Here is a 16,485-nt window from a genome sequence, read left to right on the forward strand (position 1 = left end):
GTCCAGTTGGGGTTAATTCCTTTGCTTCTGCAACTGCTACCTGCATCACTGACTACACCTACAAGAGCTTTTTCTTTCCAGGTGAACCTGACTCAGTAAAACTAAGAGCTCTGTGTCCAGAGAATTTCCAAATTCAAAGGATCTCTACCCCCAGTGACTGACATAGGCAAAGCTGCTATTTCTTCCCGAAACAAAGACGCAGTGCTCAATCGCAAGAGCTGCGTTATGATTTTTAAACTTATTTAAATGTGCCTCCCTGGGGGGCTTCCCCAGTGGACTTCCCTGGTGGCTCAGACAGTAAAGCGTCTGTCTACAATGCAGCAGACCCAGGTTCAATCCCTGGGTTGGGAAGATCTCCTGGAGAAGGAAATGGCAACCCACTCCAGTACTCTTGCCTGGAAAACCCCATGGACAGAGGAGCTTGGTGGGCCACAGTTCATGGGGTCACAAAGAGTCAGACACGACTGAGCGACTTCACTTTCACTGTTTTTCTTCCAAATGTGCCTCAGACAGTAGCTACTACTAGTAGGAGCTTTCTTATTCACTTTGACTCTGAAACTCAAACAAGGATGAACAGACTCGAGTACTCTGATAGCTCCTTTAATTTTATGGTTTCTATACCAACTAATTCATTGACTAACTAGTGAGGACTCATTTTATTCTCAAAAGCCAGAAACAAAGAGAACGTCTTGAGTAACCATCTTTTTCGACAGCTGGGAAGGGACACCCTTCTTGCAATGGGACACCTGTACTGAGGCTCACCTCTCCATAACGTGATGACTGTAATTTTACCCAGGGTCTAAAAGCTGAGTGTGTTTGTTCATTGGTTGGTCACTTTGTGCAGCATGTGGGGTCTCAGTTCCCCGAGCAGGAGCTGAACCCATGGCCCCTGCCCTGGGAGCCCAGAATCTCAGCCACTGGACCACAGGGACGTCCCTGTGAATGGTTTTAAAGGCTCTCCCATGACCTTGTGAGCACCGTCTCTTCAGCTTAAAATCCTCTCTCTCCTGTTCCTCCACCCCAATTATGCTGCCCCTGAACACCCGGCTCAGATGCCTCCTCGCTCACCAATCTTGTCAAAAGTACTAATAATCACTTCTTCTATGTTCTTAAAGCAGAGACCTCACATTTCAATTAATTCACTCCAGCACACTTAGAATCCAATTAGTTCAGAGCCAGAAGGGCCTCAGAGATCGTTCAGTAAACTTTTACTTTGCACGTGGACAACAGGCCCCTCACAGAGCTAGACTCCTAACTCACACCTCCTAACTCCAAATCAGTCTTTTTCTGGTAAACTTAGGTTCAACTTGTAAGTCTCATCTAGCTAAGGCCCCGTGAAAAATGCATTATTAATTTGTGTACTATCAAGAAATAAAAATGCTGCCAAATAAGAAAAATATGAAAACATAGTTCATCATTTAGAATGTTTACTCTAGTAAAGAGCTTTCTCAAGTTCTGGCTCAGTCCCGGAGGAGTCCCTACCAAGTCAGCACAGGGGAAACTGGTAGCAGCTGTGCCGCTACCAACAGCAGACGTCAGGGCAAAGCAAAAGGCCCTGAAATCCATCTTGCCCTGCAGCACTTCTCAACAAGATGAAAATCTCCGAGCTTACAGCCTGGACCTCCCTAGCTTGGGCTCAGCAGGGACAGAGCAAGGGCACTGACGCCGGGTCAGGAGAAAGAGAGGACCCATCAGGGGGAGGCGGCCAGGGGCTCAACCCCCAGGGAGGGGGAGGGAGGCCACGGAGCAGGGGTCAACTGCCAACATCCAGCAACGGTAAAATGCCATCTGAGGCTTAAGACACACCCAATTTCAGAGATGCGGAAATGTAAAGTAACGCCCACCCTGGGTCGGTGGACCTTGGCAGTTGCACACTGTAACGCCTGCCCCCACAAACTACCCTGGGATCTTTCACGTTACTTTCCAAGCGCACCCAGCATTCATTCAACACAGAACGGCAATGCTGCCAGTTCAGCAGAACAGAGCTTTCCCTCAACCCTACCAGGGAATACACACTGCTTAAAACGAAGAAAACAATCGGTAAAGCATCCGGTTACTGAATGTTCAATTGTAGGTCACCAATTCTGTGGGTCAATCACCAGGAGGATCGTCTATACCACAGTTAACAATTCAGGGCCTTCCCTGATGGCACAGTGGATAACAAGCCGCCTGCCGACGCAGGGCACATGGGTTTGACCCCTGGTCTGGGAAGACCCCACGTGCCACAGAGCAACTAAGTGCACGCGGTACGACTGCTGAGCCTGCGTTCTAGAGCCTGCAAGCCGCACCAGTGAAGCCCGTGCCCCTGGGGTCTGTGCTCTACGAGAAAAGCCTCCACAATGAGAAGCTCTCACATCGCAAGGAAGCGTAGCCCCCACTCACTATAACTACAGAAAGCCCACAAGCAGCAACGAACACTCAGCAGAACCAAAAGGAAAAGGAAAAACAAAAAAAATCCAGGACACAGCACAGAGCTCTAGTACTCAAAGTGTGATCCCAAGGTCAACAACAACATGGGCGTCACCCGAGACCCCATTAGAAAGGCAGAACTGCCAGCCTTCCTAAACCTACCAAGCCAGGACCTGCGTTTTAACAAGATCTCCAGAGTGAGTCCTAGGCACACCGCACTTTGAGAGGCGCTGGGACAGAGGGGAAAGCATGGCTTTGGAGTCAACCAGAAAAATGTGAGTTCAGATTTCAATTCTATCACTTACTACACACATGAACCTGGGTAAGCAACCTCTGCGCTGAGTCAACAGAGCACCATGTTGAGCGAAAAATGGGAGCTATTTACCAGCCACACTTGACAACACTACAGTCAACTCCTTCATCTAAACTTCAGAAACAACAATAAAAACTAAAAGCATCATGCTGTGATACCTAGAACACAGCCAAACTTTCTGTCTCATTACAAAGCAAATCCAGTCAAGAGGACCTGCCTGTCCTGTGGAAAAGCGAGACGGGGCGGAAGGTCTCATATCAACTGTGTGTTGGCCTAGATTTCACATTCAGTTTTTTTAGCAAGTTTATCAAAGTTCATTAAGAGGCAGGTCCATTAAGAACAAGTCGTCTGGATTCAGGAATACAGCACGTGTTCTGTCTCAGCTCATCCTGGCATTACTCCTCGGGGCTGGGCAACAGCAAGATCTCCAGGGTAAGGGAGCTGAGTCGGAATGAAGGAGGAGGTTTCCAGGGTTCAGAGACACAGAGTCAAGAACGGCGGCAGCCCGCTTGCGGCTAACCCGCGAGAAACTCTGGTCGGCAGGTCTGCTGTAAGGGTTCTCAGCGAGGAGTGGCTGTGACCCCCAAGGGACACGACAGTATCTGTGCACACGTTTGGTTGTCACCACTGCGTGGCCAGCGGCTTACTTGCACTTAGTGGGCAGAGGCCAGGGATGCTGCTAAATCCCACACTGCACAGGGCTGCTCCCCACAACAGAGAACTATCCAGCCCAAATGCCACTGCGCCATTTTCAGAATCAACCACCAGGAGAGAGCAAAGCCAACTCTGAATACGTGTAATTCGTAATGTAAGCACGTCCCCTCTTTCTCATAACCAAAAAGAGATTTCTGCCTTTACAAAGTTCGCAAATACAAACTAAAATCAAAGGATGAGGGGAGGGTGGGAGAAGTAAAAGCTTTCTTTGGGACTTTCCTGATGGTCCAGTGGCCAAGACTTCAAGCTCCCAATGCAGGGGGCCTGGGTTCAATCCCAGATCCCACATACCGCAACTTACGATCCCACATGGCACACCTAAGACCCAGCGCAGTCAAATAAATGAATCAAAATTTTCTTTTAGAAAAAGCTTTCTTCTACCAGTTTTGCTTCAGAGCTGTAGTGCTTAATGGCTAGACAAAAGCTCAGCAAATCAACCGTTATCCATTCTGGCACCAGAATCAGAAGGACAAAGAGATTCAAATATCTGTAATGCAAACACGCAGAACAGCCTGGGCCTCTAAGGATGTCACAAAGGGCAGATCAAACGCGAAAGAAGTGAGTCAGCCAGAAGTAAGGTGTCACGTTCAGGAAACAGTCTCACTTCTGTCAATGTCGTTTTCTTTCAAATTAAAACAATGCTCTCCCCACTCCCTCAACACTGGCAATTTTTTTTCACGCCTTATGAGTACAGCTTAGTGACTTGTGAACATGAAGACTGACCTTCAAGCTACTGATTTAGCTACTGGTGTGGCACTGACCAGAACATACAGGGCACGGTGCCTGCCATACAGAAGATGCTCCACCAGTGTCCACAAATGAAGAAACAAACAGGAAACAGGACCTAACTTAGCCCTGTCCCATCCACGTGTTCAGAATAGGGAATAAAGACTTGAGAAGTTTATATGTCAGCTATAAACAAGGATTATACTGAAACCTCTTAGTATCCAATCTAGTTTTCTAGAGCCAAAAAAAAAAAAAATCCATCAACCTACAACAGTCAAGGTCAGGAGCAGTGCTCCTAACGCTCTTTTTCCTGTTTCACACACAATACTCGCTGATGATGGCTCCCTAGTCCTCTCTTCACCTTCATTCGTGAAGGTGGCCGTCTTCTCACCACAACAGAATAGGGCAACAAGCACAACCTAGACGCCTACTATATGCAAATACATGAGGTGTCTGCTTCATACAAAAACATACAAAAAACAAGCAGTATCTTCAGTTAACATTCAACCCGGGTTCTGACGAATTCTGGAGATTATGAATGATACAAGAACTACCACTTAAATAGAATCCTTTCTGCCAATACGTGAACTAACCATTTGGGTTCTAAACTCAGGTAGAATCAGCAAATCCACATTAATTAGCCAAGTATCACTCACCTGGTTAAGTATTTAATTAGCTATCATGATAAGTCCTTTCCCAATTAATAGCAAATAGCTCAGTATCTGGGGGCTTCCCCCGTAGCTCGGGGGGTCAAGAACCTGCTGGCAATGCAGGAGACACAGACTCAGCCCCAGGTCAGGAAGATTCCCAGGAGGAAGAAACGGCAACCCACTCCAGTATTCTTGCTGGGGAAAATCCCATGGACAGAGGAGCCTGGTGGGCTAGCCAGCAAGAAACGAAGCCTTTAGCAGCCCAGCTGGCAGAGGCCCAAGCCTGAACTGTAATGACTCTTGAGTTAACAACACTGCCGGTTTCTCTGCCAACCTTCCTCAGCAGACTCCTGGGGCAACAGGACTAAAATAACCACCCTGGCATGACATTAAGTTCCCCAGACAGAACCTGCCTTGTTCAATTCAAGTATCAAGGACTGGGAGAGAGGGGGGAAAGGGCTGAAAAACCACCTCATATCTCCACAATCTTCTCTTGGGCAACATAGTGCGTTCTGGCCTCATCTCCAGAGACCTTGGAGACCCCCACGGCAGTGTGATACACTTCTCTCTGAATCACCATCTCCACCATGACTGCCCCATCCAGGCCGCCAGCACCCCTCACCTGGGCTCCTGCAATAGCCTCTTAACTGTGTCTGCTCTTTGCCCCACCATCCCACAGTATCATATTTCTCTCTGCTCAAAACCCTCCCCTCGCACCCTCACACACTGAGAATAAGCCTTCAGTCCTCACCATGGCCTGCATGTGCTGCCTGTCTCCTACGAGCTCCTCTCAAGCTCTACCCTCGCTCACTCCACCCGGGGTACACAGGGTCCCCCTGCCGTGGCCTGAGCACGACAAGCTTCCTGCACTTCCTGTTCTTGGTACATCCCCCCAGAGTTTACATGGTCCACTCTCCCACTTCCCTCAGGCTTCTCCTCAAATGTCACCTCTTCGAAACAGTCCTCCTAGGCACCCTATTAAAAGGAGCTGTACCCTTTACAGAGAAGGGAACTAAAAATTAAGAATTGAGGGACTCGGCTGTCAGGGACCTAAGAACAAGCGAGTACATACACGGCATAGAGATGGAGAGCATTTTGAGCGGGCAAGACTACACGGTGAACAACAAAGCCCCATTTGGAAAACTCCAAAAGGACCGATTTTGATGGTCTCATTTCCACAGGATGCTCCAACAAGGCCACCCTATGTACTATTTTCCAGAACGTAGAGCAGAGTGAAAAAGATGTGTTAATTGGTCAGAATAAAGCAGTAACTTGAACCAATATTTTGGGTGGGGCTGTGTATCAGAGACCAGCTGGAGGCTCCTGCCCACCCAGACGAGCCTCCTGCTGACGGCGACATTAACTCTGGACAAAAATACCGAAAGAGCATTACCTGAAGACACCAGAGTGAGCAGAAAGCGACACATTACGAAGGGGAGCCAAAATTTAGGAAGGAATTACTGACATGGGGAGAATCACCACTGCTTTCACCTTGAGCGTAGACCAGAGCTGGTACCAAGGAGGATAGCTTAAACTTGCATACAGCACCCAAGCTGTTCTGGCCTGAGGAATAAGAGGGAAGAGCCTGGGGCAACCACAACCCCTGGAAGAAAGGGGTTGCAGCAGAGAGAGAACCAGATAGGAGAGCTCCAAGTTCTGTGTATAAACCGCCCGGTCTCCAGGTCACCCCAGAACCATGTAGTCTTTCTGCAGTTCACAAGCAGACCAGCTACAGACAAAAAGGCTGAACTAACATTTGTGTTGCCACCCAAGAGAACTTGCTGTCCAACCGAATTAACTTCCGGCTAAAACTAAAAGCTCAACACTTTTCAGAGAAATAAACAAATCCACAGTCTTCACAACATTCACAATTTAATACAAAACTGTTTGCTGTACAAAGAACCAGAAGAACAGGACCCCCAGTTACAATGAGTACTCAACCCATATGTTGGAATTAGCAGGCCAAGATGTTAAAGCAGCTAACATAACTGCGCTCACTGAAGTGAAGTAGGGACTTCCCGGGGGGTCCAGCAGTTAAGAATCCGCCTTTCAGTGCAAGGGACGTGGGTTCGATCCTTGATCAGGGAAATGGCAAGGAGCAAGAAAGCCCGTGTGCTTAACTACTGAGCCCCTACACTCCAGAGACCCTGTGCCCCAACTGGTGAGTCCATGCACAGCAATGAAAGATCCCACGTGAACCAATGAAGACTCCACGCGCTGCAACTAAGACTCAACCCAGCCAAATAAATAAAATACATTAAAAAAAAAAAACTTTAAAACGAGGTGTATTCAGAATGGGAAAAAACGAAACAGGAAATCTCAGGAGAGAAACAGAAACTATTATTTTTAAAAACATGGAAATTCTTAAACTGGAAAACACAGTATCTGAAATTTAAAACTGACTCCATAAAATAAAGAGCAGTGTAGACATCAAAGTCAGTAAACATGACGACCTATCAATAGAAATTATCAAAGATAAAAAATGATTTTTAAACAATGAACGAAGGTGCCAAAAACTGCAAAACAGTATCAAAATGCCTAGTATAGAATAATGGACAAATAAAATTGTAAAATTTTTTTTTTAATGCCTAGTATACACAGAATGAAGTCCCCAAAGAGGAAGAAAATACCTGAACAGTACTGAATAAAAAACTCCCCAAATATAATTTTAAAATACATAAATTACTAGATTTAAGAGCTTTGCTGTTCTTTAGTTGCTAAGTGTTGTCCCACTCTTTGTGACCCCATGGACTGTAGCCCACCAGGCTCGTCTGTTCATGAGATTTCCCTGGCAAGAATACTGGAGTGAGTTGCCATTTCCTTCTCCAGGGGATCTTCCCCACCCAGGCATCGAACCCACTTCTCCTCCACTGGCAGGCGGGTTCTTTATCACTGAGCCACCTGGGATAAGCCCTTAAGAGACTAAGTGAAACCCAATCAGAACACAGGTCAAAGAAAACCACGCAGACGCATATCACAGTCAAACTGCTGGAAACCACATGTATAGAAAAAGTCTTCAAAGTGGCCAGAGAAAAATAACACACTACCTATGGGGAAATAAATATTTGAGAAATCACCGACTATCACTACCAACAACGGCAGCCAGGAAACAGTGGAAACCTTTAAGATGCATGAGAGTCCTGCCTCCCACCCCCAGAAGGGAGCTTTTCAAAAGGCAGGCCTTCAAATCCCCTGGCCCATCGCCACCCTCCATTTGACTTCCATTAAACATTCATGTCACTCCACCCAAGGAGCTAAGGAGCCCGATTCGACTGCTCACAAACGAGCAAGAGACAGAACGATGCCTCTGGTGCAGCCCTCCCTGCCATCCAGCTGAGAGACCCACCGCAGCTGGTGGCACGCACCCCACCTCCCTGGGGGCAGGCGGTCAATTCACCCAGGCCCCACCCGACCTCAACGGAAATTCTCCCTACATAAAGCGTTCCAGGCAGGAGGGTGGCAGTGAAAACCACACTTACTCTCAGCCAGACCCAGAGTAGCTTCCCCCTTGCTATGTAAGTAATGGAAAAGAGAGAGGGGTTTCACCACAGACCCCAGTAGGTACTCCTGAGACAAGCCTGCTCTCTACTTGAACACCGAGGGCTCAACAGACTTCACAGCCCACAGACAGACAGCATGTGTGCCCGCTGCTACGATGGCACCGAGAAGAGACCCACAGACGGCCCAACATGTTCTGAAGTGGCAGGTAGGCTCCTGGGTTGCTTCTTTCAGCTCAAATCATCTTCCCTGAAGGAATGGAACCTGAAAGACTGCCTGGTCATCTTAGAGAGATCTACTGTTAACTAGAACAAAATGAACAGAGGTCACGTCTGCATCCTCGGTGGAAAACCCACTCTGAGATGGCTCCTAACACTACCATTTCCCACCGTGGAGGGCCACCCTCGCTCCCAGCCCGCCCTGATAGCTCTGTGCCCCAGAGGGCGGCAGCTCAACTGCTGCCCAAACACCCTGCCTCTCTTACATACTGAATAGAAAGCAGTCCAAATATTTAGAGAATGGGGTGAAATCTTCCAGCTTAAAAGAGTTTCTTCTTTTTTCACAGGAACTAGGAGGAAAAAGAAAAGTGTACCACTAATACGGACAAGCTATTCAGAGCTGCCCCCGGCCTGGAGAGTTTCTGGTCCTTTCTGACTAAGCATGGTACTGCTGCCATAAGTGGCTCGGTAATCAAGAGAACGACTTATTTCCCGCCAGAATTAAAATGAAGGACTCATTCTGGCAAGCGCTCCGCTGCACTTCAGACACTGTTAACCATGGCGGCATCAGCTTCTCCACGCCTCTAACAAATTTACAGAAAACTCAGCAAAATGGAAAACACAGGCTGCTTTGCTAATGAGCAGCATCGACCTTTCACAGAACGATTTTTTTCTTTTAATTTTGATGACATTCAAAAAGTTGTAACTAGGAAAGAAAAAACGTGAAATGTATTTAGGAAGAAGTCTATAGAGAAATCTATAGACTTTTACAAAGCTTTCTTAATATACAAAATAAATTCTGGGGTCAAAAGTTTGCAGAACCCTACAGTCTTTGAAGAGTCTCTGATTATAAATTCAATTAAATAAAATACAAGAAAAGATTAGCAGCAGTAGGAAGAAAGTAGCGGCATTTGTTTAAAAAAAAAAGAAAAGAAAACAGATGTGTACAAGAGAAAAGAGGTAGTACCAGTTATGACACAAGGGAAATTAAGTCGTGGGTACAAGGAGGTTTACCAGTGAAGTGAGTCCTTAACATAAGCAGAACATTCATGCTGACTTCCATCTCCTTTGACATGAAGGAATAAATAGGAATCAAATAATTATTGAGCACTTTTCCAGTATATTAAAAAGCCGAGACATTACTTTGCCAACAAAGGTCCATCTAGTCAAAACTATGGTTTTTCCAGTGGTCATGCATGGATGTGAGAGTTGGACTATAAAGAAGTGGAACACCAAAGAATTGATGCTCTTGAACTGCGGTGCTGGAGAAGACTCTTGAGAGTCCCTTGGACTGCAAGGAGATCCAATCAGTCCATCCTAAAGGAAATCAGTCCTGAATATTCATTGGAAGGACTGATGCTAAACCTGAAACTCCAATACTTTGGCCACCTGATGCGAAAAACTGCCTCAGTGGAAAAGACCCTGATGCTGGGCAAGACTGAAGGCTGGAGAAGGGGTTGACAGAGGATTAGATGGTTGGGTGGCATCACTGACTCAATGGATATGAGTTTGAGGAAACTCCAGGAGTTAGTGATGTATAGGGAGGCCTGGTGTGCTGCAGTCCATGGGGTCACAAAGAGTCCGACACCACTGAGCGACTGAACTACTTGTATTATCTTAGTGAAAGAAAGAGAAAGTCACTCAGTCATGTCAGACTCTTTGCGACCCCATGTACTATACAGCCCATGGAATTCTCCAGGCCAGAATGCATGGGTAGCCTCTCCCTTCTCCAGGGGATCTTCCCAACCCAGGGATCGAACCCAGGTCTCCAACACTGCAGGCGGATTCTTTACCAGCTGAGCCAACAGGGAAGCCCAAGAATACTGGAATGGGTAGCCTACCTCGTCTCCAGGGGATCTTCCCAACCCAGGAATCAAACCAGGGTCTCCTGCACTGCAGGCAGATTCTTTACCAAACGAGCTATCAGGGAAGCCCTGTATTATCTTAGATCCCTCTTTAATCCTGAAGTCAAAGGCGTTAATTAACTTATCAAAGATTACAAAATGACTATTAAATCCTAGGTCTCTATTGTGCCAAAACTCATACTTTCCCATATACCATGATGCTGCTTAGAAAATATTTCATGTGAATTAGCTCCTCAATGTATAAATATTTTAAAAACTGGTCTAGCCTAAACGTTCCCCTTCAAGGCAAATTCTTCCTAAAAACAACCAATTTTCTTAAGCAAGCGTCTAGTAGTAATGGCTCATCAGACTTTGGCCCTTCCTTGCTACCTTTTCTGGAAAGTACCTGTGCTGCATGGTAAACTGTTGCCATGTGGCTTGAGACTTGTTCTTAGGCTTCACATTTAAGAGAAATGGGTGACCTCCTATTTCTAGGCGGACAAACTTACAACAGAAGGTGGATAAACAAAGTACTCAGAACTAAAGCTCTACCCTGCATATTTGGCTATTACTTTTCCTGTAGAATACGTCATCCTAACCATAACAGAGAAGAGTTTCATGAGAATGAAACTACAGAAAAGGCCCAAATATCAAACCCTGACGCCAGTCTCCCAGAGGACTTGCAGACAATCCTGTGAAATGGAACAGGTCTCCTTCCTAAACCCTTACAGAGGTGATTAAAACCACAGCTCCTGGAATCAGGCACACTAAAAGCTCAACTCCTCCACATATGCTAATGGTGACTTTGGGCAAATTAATTGACATGTCTAAGCCTCAGTTTCCACAGAAGAAATCATACTAGCTCATTACTGTTACTGTAAGTTCTATAAACTCTAAAATTAAGAGTGCTTCTTAATCGTCAGCTTTTCACCATCATTCTCATGATCAGCCCCTTTGTAAGGGCAGAGAAGATGTCTACAAGGTCAATGACAGGGTTTTGTAAACCTTCAGGGGGCCAGTATCAGTCTCCCTGTGGGAACGTCTTAGGGGCCTTTGGAAGTGAGCAGCAGAGAACTGGCAAGACGTGAAAGAACTGAACTAGAAGCAAGGGGAAAGGATCTGAATAGGTTTAAAAAAAAACAGCATCTTTACGGGAAAGAGAGCAAGAATGAACTAGCCTCTGGCGCGGTAAACAAACCGCTCGCGGCTCTATCATTACCATGATGGGGACCCCAATGTCAGGCCACACCAGGTCCTCTGACGGCAGCTTGGGAGAATTCCACACCACCACGACCTTGTTCAGGTAAGGGAGGCCGTTCAGCCTCTCTAAGGAGTTCATGAGCACCTCCTCCCGCTCGTAAGTCAACATTACCACCGTGAACTGCTCCCGAGGGACGTTGCCTCCCAGCGCCGCCTGAAACTCCTTGCCGGAGCCCCCGGCCCCACCGCCAATGGGCCGGAATCCGGTCCCTGAGCCCAGGAACTTGGCCTCCGAGGGCAGCACGGGGTCAAAGGGCGTGTGGGGGAAGAGATGGAAAGGCCCCGGGGCGGAGTTCCAGCTGCGGTAGAGGTCGGTGACGGTGAGCGTGAAGTTGCGGAGGTACTTGGGCGAGGCGTAGGGCGGCTCGGTCTCCACCGGGCCCAGGTCCAGGTCCCCGGTGTCCGCCATGTTGGGGTCGGTGCCGGCCGCCTTGCCCGAGCGGTGCGGGATCTCGGCCGCCGCCTCCTCCCGGATGGGAGCGGCTGGGATCTGGATGCGCGTCCGGATCACGGCCAGCACGGTGCTGAAGATACTGTCCGTGGTGGAGAAGTAGGTCTCCCAGAGGAAGCGGCCCTGGCGCCGCATGGCCAGCAGGTCGCTGTCCGAGAGGCTCCGCAGCAGGAAGTGGACCTCGGTGACCCGCGGCTTGGGCACCACCAGCGCCGCCTCACTCCACTGCAGCACGTCCTGGTAGGGGAGCTGCACATGCTCCCCCAGCACCACCGGGACAGCCCCGACCTCCAGGGCCTCGAAGAGCCGGGTGGCGCACCCCGAGGACACGAGCAGGCGCGGGTCCCCCGGCGTGATGATGAGGGCGAAGGTGGAGAGCTTCAGGAGCTCCAGGCGGTCCTCCCGCTCGCCGCACAGCGCCCACTCAGTCGGCAGGCTGGCTCTTGGCTGGCTCTTGCAGGTGAATTCCACCAGGACCTGATCGAGCTTGCTGTCCTGGACGGCCTTGAGGGTGGCGATGATCCGATCGTCGTAGTCGGCCGGGGGGTCCCCCTCCATCTCCTCCTCAAAGGAGCGGGCCTCCTGAAGGCTGGATCTCAGTGACTCGATCTTCTCGCCCTGGAAGGTGAAGAGGTATTTCCGCTTCACCGGCACCTGTGGTGGGATTTCCATGAAGTTGGGCTCCGACATGGCGTGGACTAGGGGCGACACCACCAAGTCAAAGCCAGGCCGGTACTGGGCCGCATAGAAGGTGGACTGGGCCACCATGGCCCGGCCGGTGCTGACGTTGTACAGTAAGTTCTGGGTGTCCAACTTCCGAGACAGGCTGAGGATGACGTGGTTGTGGCCGTCCCTCCGCCAGTGCGGGAGGGAGGACAGCTGCTTCTCCAGGTCGGCGGGCCGCAGCACAGCAGGCTCCTGCATCTCCCCGACTAGGATCACATACAGGCAGGCGATGTCCGCGTTGTCGGTGACATAAACGTTGGCTCGGGCCGTGGCCTGGAAAGCCTGCTTGACCAAGGGGTCCAGGTAGCTGCCAAAGGCGAACTGGTCACTGTCATAAACATAGACGGGGAAACCAGAGGTCAGAGGGCACCGGGAATAATCGAAGCAATTGTGCAGCCGGCAGCCCCGCTGGGCCTTGGGGGGCGGGAGGCCAGCCTCGTCCTTCTCTGGGAGCAGGCGGATGGGCAGGGAGAGCTTGGGCTGGTTCTGCGCCACCAGCTCCTTGTAGGAATGCTCTGTCTGGCTGATGACGTTCTTGAGCTGGAGCAGGTCCTGCTTGGCATTCTCGATGCTCTTCTTGCAGGCCTCAATCTTCAGGTTCAGCTTGGCGACCTCACTGTTCAGCTCCTGCCGCTTGGCTTCCAGCTGCAGGAGCTCCTCGCTCACCGACTCGCGGATGCGGCAGAGGTCCAGCACGTGCTTCACCTCGCAGAGCTCGCTGCCAGCCCGCGGGCCGAAGATGCGCTTGCCCGCCTCGTCCGCCTCGTCCAGGGTGGTGAGATAATAGTGAGCGATGAGGGGGAAGAACACCAGGATGATGAAGAGCGTGAAGCTGAGCCACGTGAGCCGGATGCGGTTGGACCAGCGCAGCATGCAGGTCTGACCTCCGTTCCCCGCGCCCCCATTCCGCAACATGGTATAGCCCGTCATGAGTCCCTCTGCGGCTCCTGCCCGCGCTGGTCACGTTGGCTCACTCGCCATAACCACGGGCTTGTAGTGGGCCAGGCTCAGCCTCTTCTCACTCAACACGCTTTCCGGAGAGTTAGTGTGCTCCCTGGACAAGGCACCAAGTAGAATGGAAATTTCATCTTCCTCAGCTGTGACTGAAATGGTCTCTGACCCTACTCCAGCAGATTCTGAGCTCTAGCTGTAGGCCAAAGAACATGTCCTTAATCTCTGTCAAAAGGCAGAGGGTACCACATGGTTGTTGAGGTGGGAGGGAGAACCCTGGTGGTGGAGCCAGGGAAAAATACCCTGGAATCAGACAGACCTCCTCAACTGCCATAGCTCTTGTTCCTTGGTTTCGCGGACCAACACATATGCATAGTTACTTTTCACAGTTATAAGGTAGCTGGTTAGAACAGAAATAAATGCCAGCCTCTTAACAGTGTCACTGCCAACATTCAGGCCTGCAAAAGAAAGAGACGTGTGTCAGTCTTGAAGACCTTATGCTCAACAACCTTGCTTCCCCACTTCTGAAACTTCCTAGAAAATGCCTAACTCTTTTAAGACGGAACAATGGTTGGATCACTGGTGTGTGCCTCGCAGAACATTTTAAGTCCAACACAGGTTTTATTTTTTGGCATGGATATTGTACTTGGAGTTATTAATAGTAAGAGATGGATTAGGTAAGGGTCCAAAAGCAGTTTCAGACACACCCACTTTCTTCCTATTAGAGCCCTATAAAATGATTAGCAGCTACATTCAACAGAGGGCAAAAATGTTCCTAACAATTTGTTATTTGAGACTTAGGCATCCTGGTGAGACAGAGAAACACCCTTCTATTTATGTTCATTACTGACAGGAAAATTGCCTCTTTAAGTTTTGGGGAAAAGCAAAAAAAAAAAAAAAAACACCTCTGTGAGGAGCTCCATTTATTATATTCAAAGTGGGGGAAAAGAGCTGAAGAGAACTCTCTGGATCTTCACCAGCAGTGGGTGCAGTAATCCAGAGACAAAAATGTATTCCCCAGTTTGCTTCTCATTTATCTTCTATATAAATAGTAACTTGGTCTTTCAGAAAGAATGCTGTACTTAGAAATGGGGGTATTATTTCTTATCTTTTACAGAGATTTGCTGTGAGACTTTAGGCCTCAGGTTTCTAATCTCCCAAAACAGAGATAAATGAAAATAAAGGGCGATACTTTAGGTTAATAAATCTTGAACCAGCATTCCCAGTCCTTTTCTCTTACCAAACTTTACTATCACAAGTTATAAAAGTTTTGCACTTGCTTTCTCCTCAATTTCAGTACATCTAGAAGTAAAAAAAAAAAAAAAAGAAAAAAGGGCTTCCCTGGTGTCTCAGATGGTAAAGCATCTGCCTGCAATGCAGGAGACCTGGGTTCGATCCCTGGGTCAGGAAGATCCCCTGGAGAAGGAAATGGCAACCCACTCCAGCATCCTTGCCTGGAAAATCCCATGGTCAGAGTAGCCTGATAGGTTACAGTCCATGGGGTCACAAAGAGTTGGACACGACTAAGAGACTTTACTTCATGCCAAAAATACCTCCAATTTCCTTCATTCATTTCCTCCAAAGAGTATTCATCATACTCTTTTCATGTCTAAGACATGCTAAGTATAACTGTGGGAGAAGCTAGGATGTAAAATAGTCTTTGACCTCAGGGAACTACTTTAGCCTAAAAAGACACAGACAAACAGCAAGGATACTACCCCAAGACAGTATAAAATGAGGGGTTTTTTACAGATGCTCACTCTCTCTCTCTAGCTTCCACCTTTGCTAACCATGTATAACTATTAAATGTTTAATAGAGTCATCTCTCCTTTTAGATAAAAATAGAAAGTGATGACAATGTTACTAAGAGGTTTGAGTAAGCAGACCATAAGATAAGGACAACAAAACCCAAATAATAGTCAATCATGGAAAAAACCTAAACTTGGGTAATTTAGTTTAGCGCTTACCAAATATCCATGTAGGTCAATATTTCTAAAGCATTATCCTTTTAATTCGAATGTTTAAAATATCCTTTTTTGTTTTCAAAATAAAAAAATGTGCTCTGCGTTTATGAGCAAATCCTAACAAAGAAAGGATGGGGTGGAGGAAAACAAGTGGCAAGATCCAGGCAACTTGGCTGCCCCATCCCCTGCTTACCCGGTGGCTCAGGCCCCTCCTGTCTCTGACTCACACAGCACTGCACTTCGGTGTGTCATCTCCTGAAGCAGTGAACTCCGGGGCTTGCTCTCCTGATAGGAGAGAGAGAGGTGACAAGCTATTAGGAAAATACTCAATACTGAAGAATTTATTTACTGTCCACCATGAAAAGGCTTTTCATGTATACAAGGCGTCACAGAATTTATTGTTCAAATGGAGACAGTATTTTAAGTGAAAAGGGGTCCTATCAATAAATACACTTGGACAATAAGCATAAATTGGCACTCTCAAAGGCAAACCATCCAGCTAGATGGCTACCTGTTTATGTGCTCCAAGAGGGAATAAACCAAAACACTAAAATGTAGAAAAGTCCTTACCTTTTACAAGTATATACTGAGATATTTACAGACGATTTATCTGGAATTTGCTTAAAAATAAATAGGACAAGGGTGGTGGTGAGAACTCTGGGGCATCAGTGAAACAAGATTAGTCGTGGCCAGACTGCTGTTGACACTGAATGACGGGGAGACACGCGGGTCTGCTTTTATATGTGTTTAACATTTTTCAT

General features: G+C 47.9%; 1 protein-coding gene across 1 annotated transcript in view; it reads right to left on the reverse strand.

Annotated features, from left to right (window-relative positions):
• The window catches only part of EXTL3 (exostosin like glycosyltransferase 3), a 36,225-nt gene extending 22,486 nt beyond the window's left edge, over positions 1-13,739 (reverse strand). The window contains exon 1 of the mRNA XM_068974453.1: positions 11,592-13,739. Coding sequence (XP_068830554.1) covers positions 11,592-13,739 — 2,148 coding nt within the window. The remainder of the gene's footprint in view (positions 1-11,591) is intronic.
• Between the last annotated feature and the right edge of the window lie 2,746 nt (positions 13,740-16,485).

Source organism: Capricornis sumatraensis, chromosome 6, assembly GCF_032405125.1.
Source record: "Capricornis sumatraensis isolate serow.1 chromosome 6, serow.2, whole genome shotgun sequence".
NCBI lineage: Eukaryota > Metazoa > Chordata > Mammalia > Artiodactyla > Bovidae > Capricornis > Capricornis sumatraensis.